This window comes from Eleutherodactylus coqui, chromosome 2 (genome assembly GCF_035609145.1).
Source record: "Eleutherodactylus coqui strain aEleCoq1 chromosome 2, aEleCoq1.hap1, whole genome shotgun sequence".
Taxonomy (NCBI): domain Eukaryota; kingdom Metazoa; phylum Chordata; class Amphibia; order Anura; family Eleutherodactylidae; genus Eleutherodactylus; species Eleutherodactylus coqui.
This window is the reverse complement of record NC_089838.1, coordinates 42565139-42580197: the sequence shown is the minus strand read 5'-3', so window position 1 is coordinate 42580197 and position 15059 is coordinate 42565139. Positions and strand designations below refer to the sequence as shown.

General features: G+C 47.4%; 1 protein-coding gene across 1 annotated transcript in view; it reads left to right on the top strand.

The window, feature by feature from the left end:
- The window catches only part of ZMAT2 (zinc finger matrin-type 2), a 57752-nt gene that overhangs the window by 9549 nt on the left and 33144 nt on the right, over positions 1–15059 (top strand). Inside the window, exon 4 of the mRNA XM_066590681.1 lies at positions 6634–6707. Coding sequence (XP_066446778.1) covers positions 6634–6707 — 74 coding nt within the window. The remainder of the gene's footprint in view (positions 1–6633; positions 6708–15059) is intronic.

Sequence of the window (15059 nt, the reverse complement as noted above, 5' to 3'; positions counted from 1 at the left end):
TTTCTAGTAGTAATAACAGAGGAGCAGCACAAGGCAGCATTCTAAGATGCTCCAGCGTTGTCATACTGTATTATGGGGGATAGAGATGTAGCAAAGCTTAGCTTAGCCTGATGCATCAAGTTATCACAGTTATTGCATCTTCACGAAATCCATTGATAAGCTATTGAAAAGGCAAATTAACTGTGGCATAGACGTTTTTCTTTTAAGTGTCAAGTTTACATTGCTGCTACTGTACAAGTATAATACTTGAACCCCTTCCCACTCTAAACTTGCGTTCTGGGGATAGCGCAAGATCATAACCGATCTCGCGTTATCCAGCAGTGGGAGTTGGCTGTCAGTGATAGCTGGCCTCCCACTGCAACAGCTGGGGTGTATCGGAGATGTATGTAGCGCGCTTCCTCTGTGACAATGTCGGGCTCTCGCGATGTAATGGCAGAGAGCCCGGCTGGTTGCCATGGCAACAGTATGCCAAATACCGGCGTCCTGTATTGCCATTGCCTATGATCACTGTAATAAGCGATAAGACATTGCAGGAGAGAAGTCCTGCAATGCCTTATCACAGTGATCATCAGTGCTATGGTGTAAATCCCCCAGAGGGAAACAGATGGTGTAAAAAAAAAAAAAAAAAAAGGTCAAAATAATGTACAAAAAATAAAAATGTAAAAAAAAAATGCAAAAAACTCTTAAATTCTTTTTCTCATGTTAGCATAAAAAATGTAAGAAAATCAGACATATTTGGTACCGTCGTATCCGTAGTGATGTGTACAATAAGTTGCACATGCTTTTTATCCTACACGGTAAAAAGCGTACAAAAAAAACCGCTTAAAAACTAAGGCAAAATGCTAATGCTGAGAGTTTTACAATATAGTCTTATGTACCCAAAAAATGGCACGATCAAAAACTACAGTTCGCCACGCAAAAAACAAGCCCTTATACGGCCGTGTCGAAGAAAAAATAAAAGTTATGGCTTTTGAAAAATGGAGACGAAAATCTGCCAAAAATCATTGCGTCCTTAAGCCCAAAATAGGCCATGTCCTTAAGGGGTTAAAGAAGGATTGAGGGGAAAAACAGTCAGAAAAGGTGATGGATCCTGGTAATTACTGATATTCGATCCTATTATTGCATTTTGTCCAATTGGGGTCGGGGGGGGGGGGGGGGGGGCACCTGGAGGTTTAGTGGAATACCAGCAAGGGGATTGTTGTCTCCTTGGGAGAGCTTTTCTGTTAGTGTTCCTAATGCTGTATCTGTGTTCTTGTTGGTTCACATTAACCTTTTGGGTGAAATACTCTTCAGATCCAAGTGCAGAGATGACATGAGTGTTGCACCTCTTACTCTACGGGTTTCTCCATGCTGCTATTACAAGCTAATAGACTTGAAGTCGGTCAGTTTGGTTGTTCCATATTGAAATCAGATTCCGTAGCATCGAGTGTAGTTGTGCATACGGCCGTCTGAAACCCCCTGTGTAAGAAACGCTCTTGTGCAAATCCGGTATTCTCACTCAAATAGAGAATGTGTTTTCACATAAAACATAGGAAATGGTCCTTCTAGTACAATATAGCTCACCAAAGTTATAGGAGAGCCGTGCTTGAATTTACAATGACGTGTCAGTGTAGCACTAAGAGGATTATATGACAAGTAAAAAAAGACACACCTTTAAACTAGCAGCTGGAAATCTATATAAAACCTCTCTACTCGCCAGTTAAAGGGGTTTTCTGATATAATTATTTCCAAGCATTTTGCAATATGTTATAATAATGAAATGGTCTATACTGTTGTTCTAAGATCTTGTATCCAGTGAGCGGGATACTTAGGGGACCGGGCAGCTTCTCCTTCTAAGGGTGTGCTCCTACCACGTTCATGGTCAGAGTGGGCAAGCTCCATATGATAAACGTATCCTTAGAGCTCCACTGACCAACACACAGGAATTGCCCTTTGACATATGTCCATGTGGTATCTGCATGTATTGTAAGAATCCCCAGTGGTCTAGATGAGTTAAAGGGTTATCTTTATGATACTGTGTAGTCAAGGGCAACGGAGGGGTTAACTTTAGGATCCCTGCACCCCTCCTTCCAAAAAATAAAAAATAAAAAAAATTCCTAGTTTTTCAGTACATTTTATTGCACATTAAGTGAGGAGGAGATGACAAAAAATGAAGAATTCAAAAACCAAAACACAAAAAATGACAGTGTCTTCAGGAGGTTAAAAGGAGCATTGGCCTATACTTATTCGTTTTGGCCCTAAACTGTCATTGTTCACTGCCAGGCGGCTTACATGCTAAGCACAATGATTGCTGCAGTCATTTACTGGCTTTTAACCCTTTCCCTGCCAAGGACGTATATTATACATTCAGTATGAAATACATATTTGCTACAAATGGCTCTTTCGGGTTATTTCACAGCTTAAGCTGCAAGCTTGGTCTTGGATTAAACTTGGTCGCCAGCACAGAAACGCATTGTATTTAAAATCATAAAGCCACAGTAAATACCTAACACACTTGGGCATATTGTTTTTATAAGCAGCATAAGGTGACCGTTGCTGAGGGTGCGAACAACTGGGTGGCTTATTGGACATCTGCTGCAGCAACTATCGGACCATCCCTAATAATTTGATTTTCAGATTGGGGAAGGACTAAATTTAGTGTCTCTGAGCCAAGCCTGGAAATGTCTTGGTATGACAGGGCTGCCTTACTGATAGTATTAGGAAGTTATTAAAAGTAAAGCTTTTAGAAATGGTTTTAATTAAAGAAGGGAAAATGTGTTCCCTTCTCACTTCAGACTTCTCTGTCAGCTGAAGGACATAGTGAAGTGCATCTCTGAATTACCTGATAATTACACTGTAGCTGGGGCATCCATGGGAGCCTCAGTTACAGGAAAAAACAACCCCCAGCACTAACAGAGCTGATCAGCTAGGACCCCGCAGCTCTGCTGTGACAAGGGCACCCGGCAGTCAAGTTACTCCTTCGCTTCTCTTTTTAGTACATAGCGCTCATTGAACGCTATGTAGCCTGGAAAGAAGAAGGCAGAAGCAGTTAACCGTTTCTCTATTCTCCTCTGGGTTCACGGCTGTGTCCAACAGCCGAGGACCTGAGTTACTGCTGCTTTATTGCAGGACATTTTTAATTCCACGTCCTATTTCTGCTGTCGGCTTATGTACAGCACTTGGTCCTGGGCTTTAATATTTACCGTGCTTGGTCCTTAAGGGGTTAAAGGAGTTGTGCCAAGATTTTAAGTTATACCTTATGAGCAGAATATGTTGCGTGTCTAATTGGTGTGGGTCAGGGACCCCCACGATGATGAGTAGGGGAGGTCCCATGTCCTCCTTCCCCCATATAAATGGAGCAGTGGTCACGTTTTTGCATTCCCTCTTTTCATCTCCATGGGACTGCCAAGGAGAAGCAGACTCCAGCACTTGCCAATCCACGACAGTGCTATAGAGATCAATGGAATGGCAACGTAGATGCTCAACCACTCATTGCATTCATACTAGGCAGCATGGGAAGTATAATGTAAGGCATTGCCCTCATGGCTGTTCTCCTTGGCACCGTCCACAGAATACAGATGCTGTTTCAAGTGCCTGTATTGTGTTAATGTAAAGCAGAACAGAAATACAAGTGCTTCATGTGCCGATAGTCGAGCATAGCTCAACCAGTGCTTTGAATAGGTGGTGCTGCCCGCTTTCACACCACGACCGGACGTCGATATATATTAACAGTGAAAAGGTAAAATTCAGCGCACCAAACGTTGAACCTCCAATAGGGGGAGTGCACGGCGAACAACGTGAAGCCGGTGTCTCAGGAATGCAATGTGGAAAAAACGATGTATATAGCTCCAGTATTTCTTATAAAAAAAATGAATCTTTATTAGAATATATCCATAAAAAGGTGAAAACGCTCAAATGTGCGAACATGGACCTCTGTGTTCAGCAAAACACTAAGCCTTAATCGTATCGTAAACTTTTGATTCACATCGGAGACCCTATTCACAACTTGTCTGATGAAGAGGCCAGTTTTGGCCTAGAAACATGTTGTAAATGGTCTCTGCTATGAATGAAAAGTTTCCTATACTTGCCCGTGCGCGGATCCGTCAGTTACTATGTTACTGTAGAGGGTGTAGATCTTTAGCGCATGTCAGAACAATCGCTACATTGGAGGCAAGTTTAAAGAGCCCAGAACAAATCCATTGTGGCTGTGTGATGGCGGTCCCTCCCTGCCGCTGGGCATACGGTAGATCTTACGTCATGAACAATGCACTGTCAGTCAGTAGTATAATACTTCTATGCATTTCTATTCTTATGCTGGTGGTAAAAGAACATTCATGTTCTGAGGTCGGAGATATTCCAGCAGCTCTTATTATATTAGTCCTATTCTGCGTGTGTTAAAGGGATGGTGGCGTGGCGTTTTATTGCTCCAGACGGAGCGGCGGACATGCACGGATTTGTATTTCTCCTTTCTAATAAAGGGATACGTGGTGCTCTTTAATAGTGGCTGTTGACCTGCAACTCATAAAAATCTATTGATTCACTTGAGAAGGCACGGTTGTCTAAATATCAAACAGAAAGCAAATAGCACATGTGGTGTGCGAGCCGCGAGGCTGGGATCTGCAATGGGAAACATCATCGAGAATATTTATGGGGTTTGGACATTTTTTTTGTATTGAGCCAAATATCAGGTTGTGACCTCCTCACTGTTACACAGGGGTTTGCAGTGCCGTAGCATGTTATAGGGCCGGCACATTTCTTCTCCCGTTTTTATGTCACAGCTGGGAGTTGGGGGGACTTGTTGTTTGTATGGCGCCAACTTATTCCGCAGCGCTTTCAGGTTATTTATTTATTTTTTAATCTAATCTCTGTTTTGCCTAATATTGTAACGTAAAAAGTTGAAATAGTGAAGAGAATGAAACTGCAATCTGCTGTCAGCGCAGTTCTGTACCCTACGGTTTTGGTCTTGTCATCTTTTGCTGGGATATGTGATTGGTTACTATGGGCAACACAGATTTTCTTAAAAATCACAATCAATGTTAATGTGTTTTTTTTTTTGTCCAAGTTTTAATCCCAGTCAACGCCGGGTATCTCTGCTAGCTTAATAATCGCATACGTGTGGCAACAACGTCTGCCCACATGTATCTGCCCGTTTGTGTAGGCATAGCTTATGAGGTGCATCACCAAATCCGTCTTGTCGCGCTCTCTAGAGAACTCTACAAATTTTCGGGATACAAAGTCACCTATGTCCTCCCTCAAGATGCAGCCATCTCTCTGCCAAATGTCATCACAAATCGCTAGAGTGGTTTAGCCGTGAAAAGGTGACAAACAAGCATTTAGAGTTCCTTCCGCATTTCTCGTATTAGTATGCATAGGTGTAGTGGACATTATGCTTAAAAGTTTGCGCCTGGCGATACAAACCAGTTCTCTCCAGGGGCTATTTCTGTAGACCTCACAGGTGGAGGGGGTGTTATTGGTGGTCGAGGGCCCCCATATACAATAGACAAACGATGTCTGAGTGACCATCCTGGCAGGTCCGGCTGACTGTTCCTCCATTCCCAATCATTTTGTTCCTCTGGAGGTAAGTCTCCTACAGAGCTGCCTGGTGATCTCAGCAACTCCAAGGAAAACGCATGACTCCTTGGCTGAACGCCATGCTCTGGTATGTGGGGAAGTTGGGAGAAATGGCCGCCGGCTGGATGAGCCTTGCTGTTGCAGAGGTATGGGCAACTTTGGGTGGGAAATTATTGTTTTTCACTTAAATGCAAATCTTTTTTGCAGCTGGCTCTCATTAAAAGAATTTTGCACGGTTTTTGCTTTTTTGCAATTTCTTCATATCAATGCCGTCTAAGGGATGTTCACACCTGCTTTTGGGCTTTCCAGCACAATTCCGTCGTCTTACACCATCTTTGGGAGCACAACAATTGAATTCAACTTTTTTGCCCTGTGCCCCCCAGGGATGTCTTATACTTACCTAGCAGGCACTGTCCAGGTCCTCCCGCTGGTCTCCAATGTTCTTGTTTCAGTCCTTGACAGCTGACACAACATTGCTTCCTGGTAACGGAGTTCATAACCCCACCACTACCACCACCCCCTTCAGTGCTTGAAGGACCAATCACAGCCATTGCATTGAATGGCTGTGATTGGTTCATCAAGCGCTGCATTGATTGGCCATCACTTCCTGGAGACGGGGGTTATGAAATCCATTACCAGAAAGCGTGTTCTGTCGGCTGTTAAGGACTGAAGCAAGAGCTCCAGAGACCAGCGGGAGAGACCCAGACGGTGCCTGATGGGCTAAGTATTTCTTTTTTAAAAAAAAAATTTTCTGTTGTGTAGCTAGGGCTAATTTTTGGGCTAGCACTTATATTTTAAGTATTCCCTCTGAAAATCATGGTAGGGCTTATTTTCAGGGTAGGTCCTACTTTTGGGAAAACACTAATACTAAAGGAGGCTACCTAAGTTTCCTTTGCGCTTTTTGAACAGAAAAATAAATCTATATCCTTATGAGACCTCGCTGGACCCTGTTATGGGGGTCTATTGAAATGTGCTAGTGTTCTGAGGCATGACACTCGTCCTGACACATTACATACTTAAGTATATCTTATTATTTCTAATGATATTTCTCGCAGCACTAAACCTTTGTTTTTTGTTTTTCAGCTATTACTGCAATGTCTGTGACTGCGTAGTGAAAGATTCCATAAACTTCTTGGACCACATCAATGGCAAAAAACGTAAGCAGCTAAATACCTTTTGTTTGGAAGCTGTGCTTTCTTCTGTCTGTATTTCCCATCCTTGTCCTGCAGGTGGCAGCAGTGTTTTCTTTGATCAATAAATGACCAGTCATCTGAAAAACAGTGATGTTTTTTGGTCAGTTTAGTATCCTGTATCATCACAACCATGATCGCCGCACACATTCCTGCCGGGATTTGTCGCTCTCCCTTTTGTTAACTTGTTTCTGTCTCAACTTGCATTTTATTGAAAAAGTGGATCTGTGGGAAACTTAGTATTGGGAAGTGGGATCTTGTAACGTCTCACGTGGTTGACCAAAGCTAAGATATATGGTGAGCTGAAGAAGGAAGAAGTGGAACTAAATGCAAGGCTGGCCTCCCAAGGACGTATTGGCGCACGCAAAAACGCAGAGAATAGAACCAAATGTTTTCAAGGGGTTCATTTTCGCTTGCATTTTTGCGCATATAACAATTTTTATTTGTATAGCGACAACTTATCTCGCAGCGCTTACAAAACATAGGGGAACATAGACTGTTAAACATAAACAATTACAGGTAGGGGTCAATTATTGGGAACAAGGGGGAGGGTGATGGGGGGGGGGGGGGGGCTTACCAACAACCTGGAGAAGGTGAAGCCGGAGGTACAGGGGTGGCAAATGTACACGGTAGGCAGAGTGGAGAAGTGTGGGGTGCCATAGATGGATCATAGTCCGGGTGTGCAGTGGGAGAGGGGAGATGGGGTGTTGTAGGGGATGAGGGGGGTTAGTTCAGAAGATTTGGTATGATTTCTTGAAGAGGTGCGTTTTCATGGCCCGTCTCAAGTTCCATGCGTCAGGGATTGTCCGGATGTATTGGGGTAGAGCATTCCAGAGGACTGGTGCTGCTCTGCAGAGGTCCTGGAGGACCCCTAATCCAAACCTCGTGTGAGGTTTGGATTAGGGGGGCGTTTAGTCTGAGTATATTAGCAAAATGGAGTGCAGGGGCTGGGTGATGTATGGGCAGGGGGAAAGCGATGTACGGTGTTGCGGTGCCATGCCATATATGGAAAACCGTAGCATGCTCTAATTTAGTGCGCATTTGCTCACCAAAGGCCCCATAGAAGTCTATGGGGGGTGGGGAAATGTGCACCCGATACCCGCGTGATTGCCCATTATGCTGCGCAATTTTGCAGGAAAAAAGGACACATCTGGAACTAATTAGGCTACGTAGCCACGTGAAAAGGCCCCAACAAAGAAGAACAAGCGGTAAAATGCTCAAATACGTAGCGCTTACGCTCATGTGAAGCCGTTTAAAACTGAAAAGTATGACATTTAATCGCAGAAGTATTTTTGAGTAAAAGTATTGGTCTTCCATTAATTAACTATCCTTTGCCCCCTGGTATTTGCCTTGTACTTCAAATTCTATTGGATAAGAAAAGGTTACAGGATCCTGTCAGCCCATTTGCCTCGTGTGCGGACTAATTCTGTCATGGCGGTACTAATCCTTGGTGGCTTTAGAGCAGTTATTCCTCTGTTCCCGTAGCTGCTGTCCCCTGATTGAATACCTCTCGGCTTCCTTCTGTAAGGCATCACCCTACTATTGGGGTGACTGCCCTCCGCTGTGCTAATGCACTGATCCACTCATACATTCTCACTCTTCCTTCCCCGATCCTCGCAAACCGGGACTTTTCGCCTGATGTGGGGGAATCTGGTGTTCAGCACATGGGTTCTGTCCAACCATTTTAGGATTTTCCATATAGGAGATGGAGAAACTGGCGGTCTGCAGAGGCACTAGACTCTATGACTGCGCCTCTCTGTGGGATCGGCTGTCTGCAGAGGCACTAGGCTCTATGACTGGGCCTCTCTGTGGGATCGGCTGTCTGCAGAGGCACTAGGCTCTATGACTGGGCCTCTCTATTGGAGCGGCGGTCTGCAGAGGCACTAGGCTCTATGACTGGGCCTCTCTGTGGGATCGGCGGTCTGCAGAGGCACTAGGCTCTATGACTGGGCCTCTCTGTGGGATCGGCGGTCTGCAGAGGCACTAGGCTCTATGACTGGGCCTCTCTGTGGGATCGGCTGTCTGCAGAGGCACTAGGCTCTATGACTGGGCCTCTCTGTGGGATCGGCTGTCTGCAGAGGCACTAGGCTCTATGACTGGGCCTCTCTGTGGGAGCGGCTGTCTGCAGAGGCACTAGGCTCTATAACTGGGCCTCTCTGGGATCGGCGGTCTGCAGAGGCACTAGGCTCTATGACTGGGCCTCTCTGTGGGATCGGCGGTCTGCAGAGGCACTAGGCTCTATGACTGGGCCTCTCTGTGGGATCGGCGGTCTGCAGAGGCACTAGGCTCTATGACTCGGCCTCTCTGTGGGATCGGCGGTCTGCAGAGGCACTAGGCTCTATGACTGGGCCTCTCTGTGGGATCGGCTGTCTGCAGAGGCACTAGGCTCTATGACTGGGCCTCTCTGTGGGATCGGCTGTCTGCAGAGGCACTAGGCTCTATGACTGGGCCTCTCTGTGGGATCGGCTGTCTGCAGAGGCACTAGGCTCTATGACTGGGCCTCTCTGTGGGATCGGCTGTCTGCAGAGGCACTAGGCTCTATGACTGGGCCTCTCTGTGGGATCGGCTGTCTGCAGAGGCACTAGGCTCTATGACTGGGCCTCGCTGTGGGATCGGCTGTCTGCAGAGGCACTAGGCTCTATGACTGGGCCTCTCTGTGGGATCGGCTGTCTGCAGAGGCACTAGGCTCTATGACTGGGCCTCTCTGTGGGATCGGCTGTCTGCAGAGGCACTAGGCTCTATGACTGGGCCTCTCTGTGGGAGCAGCTGTCTGCAGAGGCACTAGGCTCTATGACTGGGCCTCGCTGTGGGATCGGCTGTCTGCAGAGGCACTAGGCTCTATGACTGGGCCTCTCTGTGGGAGCGGCTGTCTGCAGAGGCACTAGGCTCTATGACTGGGCCTCTCTGTGGGATCGGCGGTCTGCAGAGGCACTAGGCTCTATGACTGGGCCTCTCTGTGGGATCGGCGGTCTGCAGAGGCACTAGGCTCTATGACTGGGCCTCTCTGTGGGATCGGCGGTCTGCAGAGGCACTAGGCTCTATGACTGGGCCTCTCTGTGGGATCGGCTGTCTGCAGAGGCACTAGGCTCTATGACTGGGCCTCTCTGTGGGATCGGCTGTCTGCAGAGGCACTAGGCTCTATGACTGGGCCTCTCTGTGGGATCGGCTGTCTGCAGAGGCACTAGGCTCTATGACTGGGCCTCTCTGTGGGATCGGCGGTCTGCAGAGGCACTAGGCTCTATGACTGGGCCTCTCTGTGGGATCGGCTGTCTGCAGAGGCACTAGGCTCTATGACTGGGCCTCTCTGTGGGATCGGCTGTCTGCAGAGGCACTAGGCTCTATGACTGGGCCTCTCTGTGGGATCGGCGGTCTGCAGAGGCACTAGGCTCTATGACTGGGCCTCTCTGTGGGATCGGCTGTCTGCAGAGGCACTAGGCTCTATGACTGGGCCTCTCTGTGGGATCGGCGGTCTGCAGAGGCACTAGGCTCTATGACTGGGCCTCTCTGTGGGATCGGCGGTCTGCAGAGGCACTAGGCTCTATGACTGGGCCTCTCTGTGGGATCTTGGAGAGTTAGTTACGCTCTTTACCTTCTTGGTCTATGTTTTTTGCTGCACAGCTACTATTGAGAAGCTCTGCTTGGGCAGCGGTCCAACCACCACATGCTTCCTATACTCTCCATCAAGCTACTCCCCAGATCAACCTTTTCCCCCATGCTCCTATTGCAGTAGGAAACCGATGTGGGTCTGTCCTTGTCTGCGGTGCAGCGACACCATATTTGCGTTCTCGCACATCAAATTCTCATCAGCTCCTGCTTCTAAGAAGCGAACTATAAAATCCCATGATGCCGACGGTTAGCCCTCTTTGCTGGAGGTGCGGTGACAAGGAGGGCTCATTTCTGCACATTTTTTGGCTGCGCAGAGTGCTTTGGGAAAAAGTTAGTTATTTGGTTGCGGGTGAGGGGATTCAACTTGGGCCTGCTCTTCTCCAACGTTGCAAGGCTCCCCTGGCGGTGTATATACGCCCGCTCCTGCCTCTTGTGGTGATGACCCGGGCTTATTGCCTTCCTTGTGGAAGAAAGAGGTTGCCCCATCTATGGCACTTTGGTTTTCTAACATGGGTGATGTTCTGCTCATGGCGGGCCTTACGTCTACCCTTGCATGACTCTCATACATTTTTAGCAAGCTTGGTTTAACCCTTTGCAATCCAATTTTGGATTCAAGGTTTCCTAGGGGGCTTTCTCTTTCTGCCATTATACAATAGCGCCATGTGCTGGCTAGAGCCAGTACTGCGGTATCGGACATGCTGGAGAGGTCCCCGACAACAGAGCGGCCAGTAATATACAGTAAGAATACCCTGCTGGACGTCTTCTGACATCGAAGCTGTACAGGCTTCAATCAGAATGTCTTCAGACGTGGACAGTGGATTGGAAAGGGTTAATTGAATGGAGTTCCAGTGCTTGGCTGACTATACTGACTTCTTGCGAGATGCAACTGATTAAGTTTGCACAGTTTGGCATAAGGTGCTATTCTTGCCTCTCCCCCCTCAAATATCCCTTTTTGTTTTCTTTTTTTCTCCTGTTGCTTTTTTTTCAATCTATTTTCTGCCTTTTCTTCCTACTTCTATTTTTTTCCTGGCTTGGGCCTTTTATTCTTTCCCTGTTTTAGGTTTAGTGTTGAAATACCTGTAGACTGGTGGTGATAAGTGGGACTGCCCTTCCCTTTTCCTTCCCTCTTTCTTTCGTTCTACCTCACTTCTTAAAAAAAAATTATATATATATATATATATATATATATATATATATATATATATAATTCCAGAATAGGTTATATTATAGATGCTGAACTACTTGATGCAGTTGTATTCACTAAATGGCATCCAAAAGTGCCAAAAATGTGGCAAATAACCTTCCGTTTTTAATCCCCTTCCTCTTTTTAGGATCCTTAGGCTGGGTTCACACAGGGCGGATTTGCCGCGGTTTTGCCGCGCAGAATTCTGCCGCGGCCGCTAATCTCGGGATTAGCCAGCCATGTGGACGAGATTTCTCAGAAATCTCGTCCACACGGAACGGCCAATCCGCTGCGGTAAGTCCGACTGAAACCGCGGCTGCGGCAGCCGCAGTTTCAGAATATGCAGCATGTCCATTCTTTTTTTCATTCCGCTGCGGCCACGCTCTCCTCTATGGGAGCACCGGCCGCAGCGAAAGAGCGAGCGGCTGGGCCGCTTCAAAGCCCCCGCGGCGGTTCTCCCGGCGGAAATCTCGTGGTTTTTTCTGCGGCCAAACTGCAAGATTTCCGGCGGGATTCCGTCCCGTGTGAACACAGGCTTACTGTCATTCAGTAAAGTTAGGAACGTTCCCTTCTATTTCACACAAATGCCCTAGTCTGAAATTTGCTGATCTGGATGACAGGATCCCTTTAACAGCAGCATACAGTAACCTCCTTTCTACTAGCCTGCAGGTCTTTCTTTACTGTATCTGCGTATTCAGTATTCATGTCTGATAACGTGAAGGAATTGATGATCACCCATTTCATTCTTCTTAAACGGTTTAGAAAATGAGAACCCATGGCGAGTGGGCTCACAAATATGCAGAAATTGTGCACTCTCAAACCTGCACATACAAGTAGTGTACTTGGTGGACACAATCGGTGCCCTCATTATACATTGGCTGTAGACAGTGCTGCCACAGGGTACACAGCTAATGCCATCATACAGGACACATAAATAATACTGCTGTATGACTAATACACAAATACCACATGTAATGACTGCTTGAGGTCCCTGTTGAGTGTTGTCAGAAGACTCCCATTGAGAAGGATGATGCACCAGAGTGCCCTCTGTACATTGTAGTGCCCGGAGAATACCACCCATACACAATGGTGCCATCAGACGGTAGCAGGAACCTGAGAGTGATTATTGGTGGTATAGGCTCTGTACACACGGCGGATTTGCCGCGGAAATTCCATGTGGAATTTCGCCACGGCAAATCCGCCTGCGGCCGCTAATCTTGGGATTAGCCAGCCATGTGGACGAGATTTCTCGACCGCAGCCGCGGCTTTACATTATGCAGCATGTCTATTTATTTTTTTCTTTCCGCTGCGGCCGCGCTCTCCTATATGGGAGCGCCGGCCGCAGCGGAGGAGCAAGTGGCCCGGCCGCTTCAAAGCCACCGCGAGTTTTTCCGCAGCGGTTCTCCCGGCGGAAATCTCGCGGTTATTGCTGCGGCCAAACCGCGGGATTTCCGACGGGAATCCGCCCTGTGTAAACCCAGCCATAGGGTTGTGAAGTGGGTAGTGTCACATTGTTTTGTTTTTTATTTATTTTCTTCGTTTATTCAAAATTGGATGGTTAATATCTTTTATAAGACTCAAAGTTCAAATTACATATTAATATAAAGCCCTCATTGAAGTTAAGGCGCTTTTAGACGGAGCGACTATCGTTCAAAAAAATAGTCTAAATGAGCGAAAGCGAACAATAATTGTTCCATTTAAACATGTCCCAATGAGGGGGCGTGGCCTGGCTATGCAGGAGTGAGGACGCACACATCCTCCTCTCCCAAGCTATAAGGGGAAAAACAGCCGGTAAAAAGACAAAATAGGCACCCAGAGACAAGATGGGAAATAAGAGGAGAAAGCCAACACCCCATGCCTCCTCCTCGACGGGAACGCAGTCAGCATGGGGAATCCAGTGCTATCTGGCCGCATATTTCGGATTTCAGCCGCAGTTCAGCAGCGCTGCTGATTAGAGCCACCTGATTGGCTCTTCGGCACCACGTGACTACACACTACCTAACCCTAAACCCAAACCCTATCCCCGTGCTGCTTAAGTGTAGTGTAGGCTGCTGAAGGCAATCCGCGTGCACGCTGTGTAGTCACGTGGTGCCGAAGAGCCAATCAGGTTGCTGAACTGCGGCTGAAATCCGAAATATGCTATCTGGCCGGCTCACAGCAAATGGAGGAACAACAGGCCCTGGCCAACATGGTGGCAGCAACTCCCCACACACTTGATCAGAGCACAGAGGCAGGGGAATCCCCTAAACTGCAGTCTGTAGCTCTGCTGGAGACTAGTGCCCTGCACTCCTACAGTACTCACCAGGATGGCAGGCAGAGGAAGACACTGAGGAGGGGAGAGAGGTGAGAGCAGGGTCACCACATGTCACCGTCCAGATGGAGAGGGAAGGAACTCCAGGGGATGCATACTCCAGGGGACACAAGCTGGATACTGCTGTCAGCTCCCAGGTAGAGGATTGCTCCCCATCCCTCTGCTCTCCCACCATTACAGGCAGCACTTTGGGCCAAGTAACCCCCCTTAACAGAGAGGGCAGTACACCACACTGCCACCTAGTGGAAGACTTGTCAGCTACAAGCCTGCATAAAAGCATTCAAGGCAATGATGCTTTAGCTGAAATCAGAGCCCTCAGTGCACATATCAAAGCCATACCAACTAAAAAAGATATCCCTAATAGCATCTCATGCTCACCAGATGCAGGCATTAATGGACTCTGTAGATGATGTTGAGAACAGGGGAAGAAGAAATAACATCAGGATAAGGGCCCCCCCAGAGGAAGTGGAACGGCAGAAGCTGGAGGAAACAATACGTCACATTTTTAACTCCATCCTAAAAGTTCCCCCAGAATCCCCTCTTGAGCTGGACCGTGCTCACCGATCCCTTGGACCTAGGTCAAGTGATCCTGAACGTCCCAGGGACATTATTTGTAGGGTCCACCGCTACCAAGTAAAAGAGGCTATTATGAAAAAAGCATGGGAGCAGCAGCCAATACACCATCAGGGCAGGCGAATTCAGATACTTCCAGATTTGTCTCGAGTGACCCTACTAAAGAGGAAAGCCCTTCGGCCTCTTCTGGACTCCCGGCGTCAATTTAATATCTCATACACCTGGGGATTCCCATTTTGCCTTCAAGTACGTCAAGAAGGACGTTTACGTGTCCTTAGGAGCCCAGAAGATCTACCCACCTTCACGTCTGCTTTAGGCATCCCGACAATATTAATTCGGGATTGGCCCTCCCTTCCCGCACCCTTACCAGACAAAGCTCCCCCACTTGCTCAGAGAACAGGTCGTCGGAGGGGAGGAGATCGGCTGGAATGGAGGCAAACACAAGACTTTCCTAGACCTTAGCAGATGTTGAGGATATCTCCAGAGGCATTGGGGAGACTTTCAGAACCCATTTTCCTTCACATCAGACACTCAAGGCAGCTAATAGTCACTCACCTACTTGGACTCCAGGAGCACACTACTCCCCTATAGGGTCACATATCTGTTTAACCTGTTTTTTCCTCTTCAAGCAGACATTCAACAACTT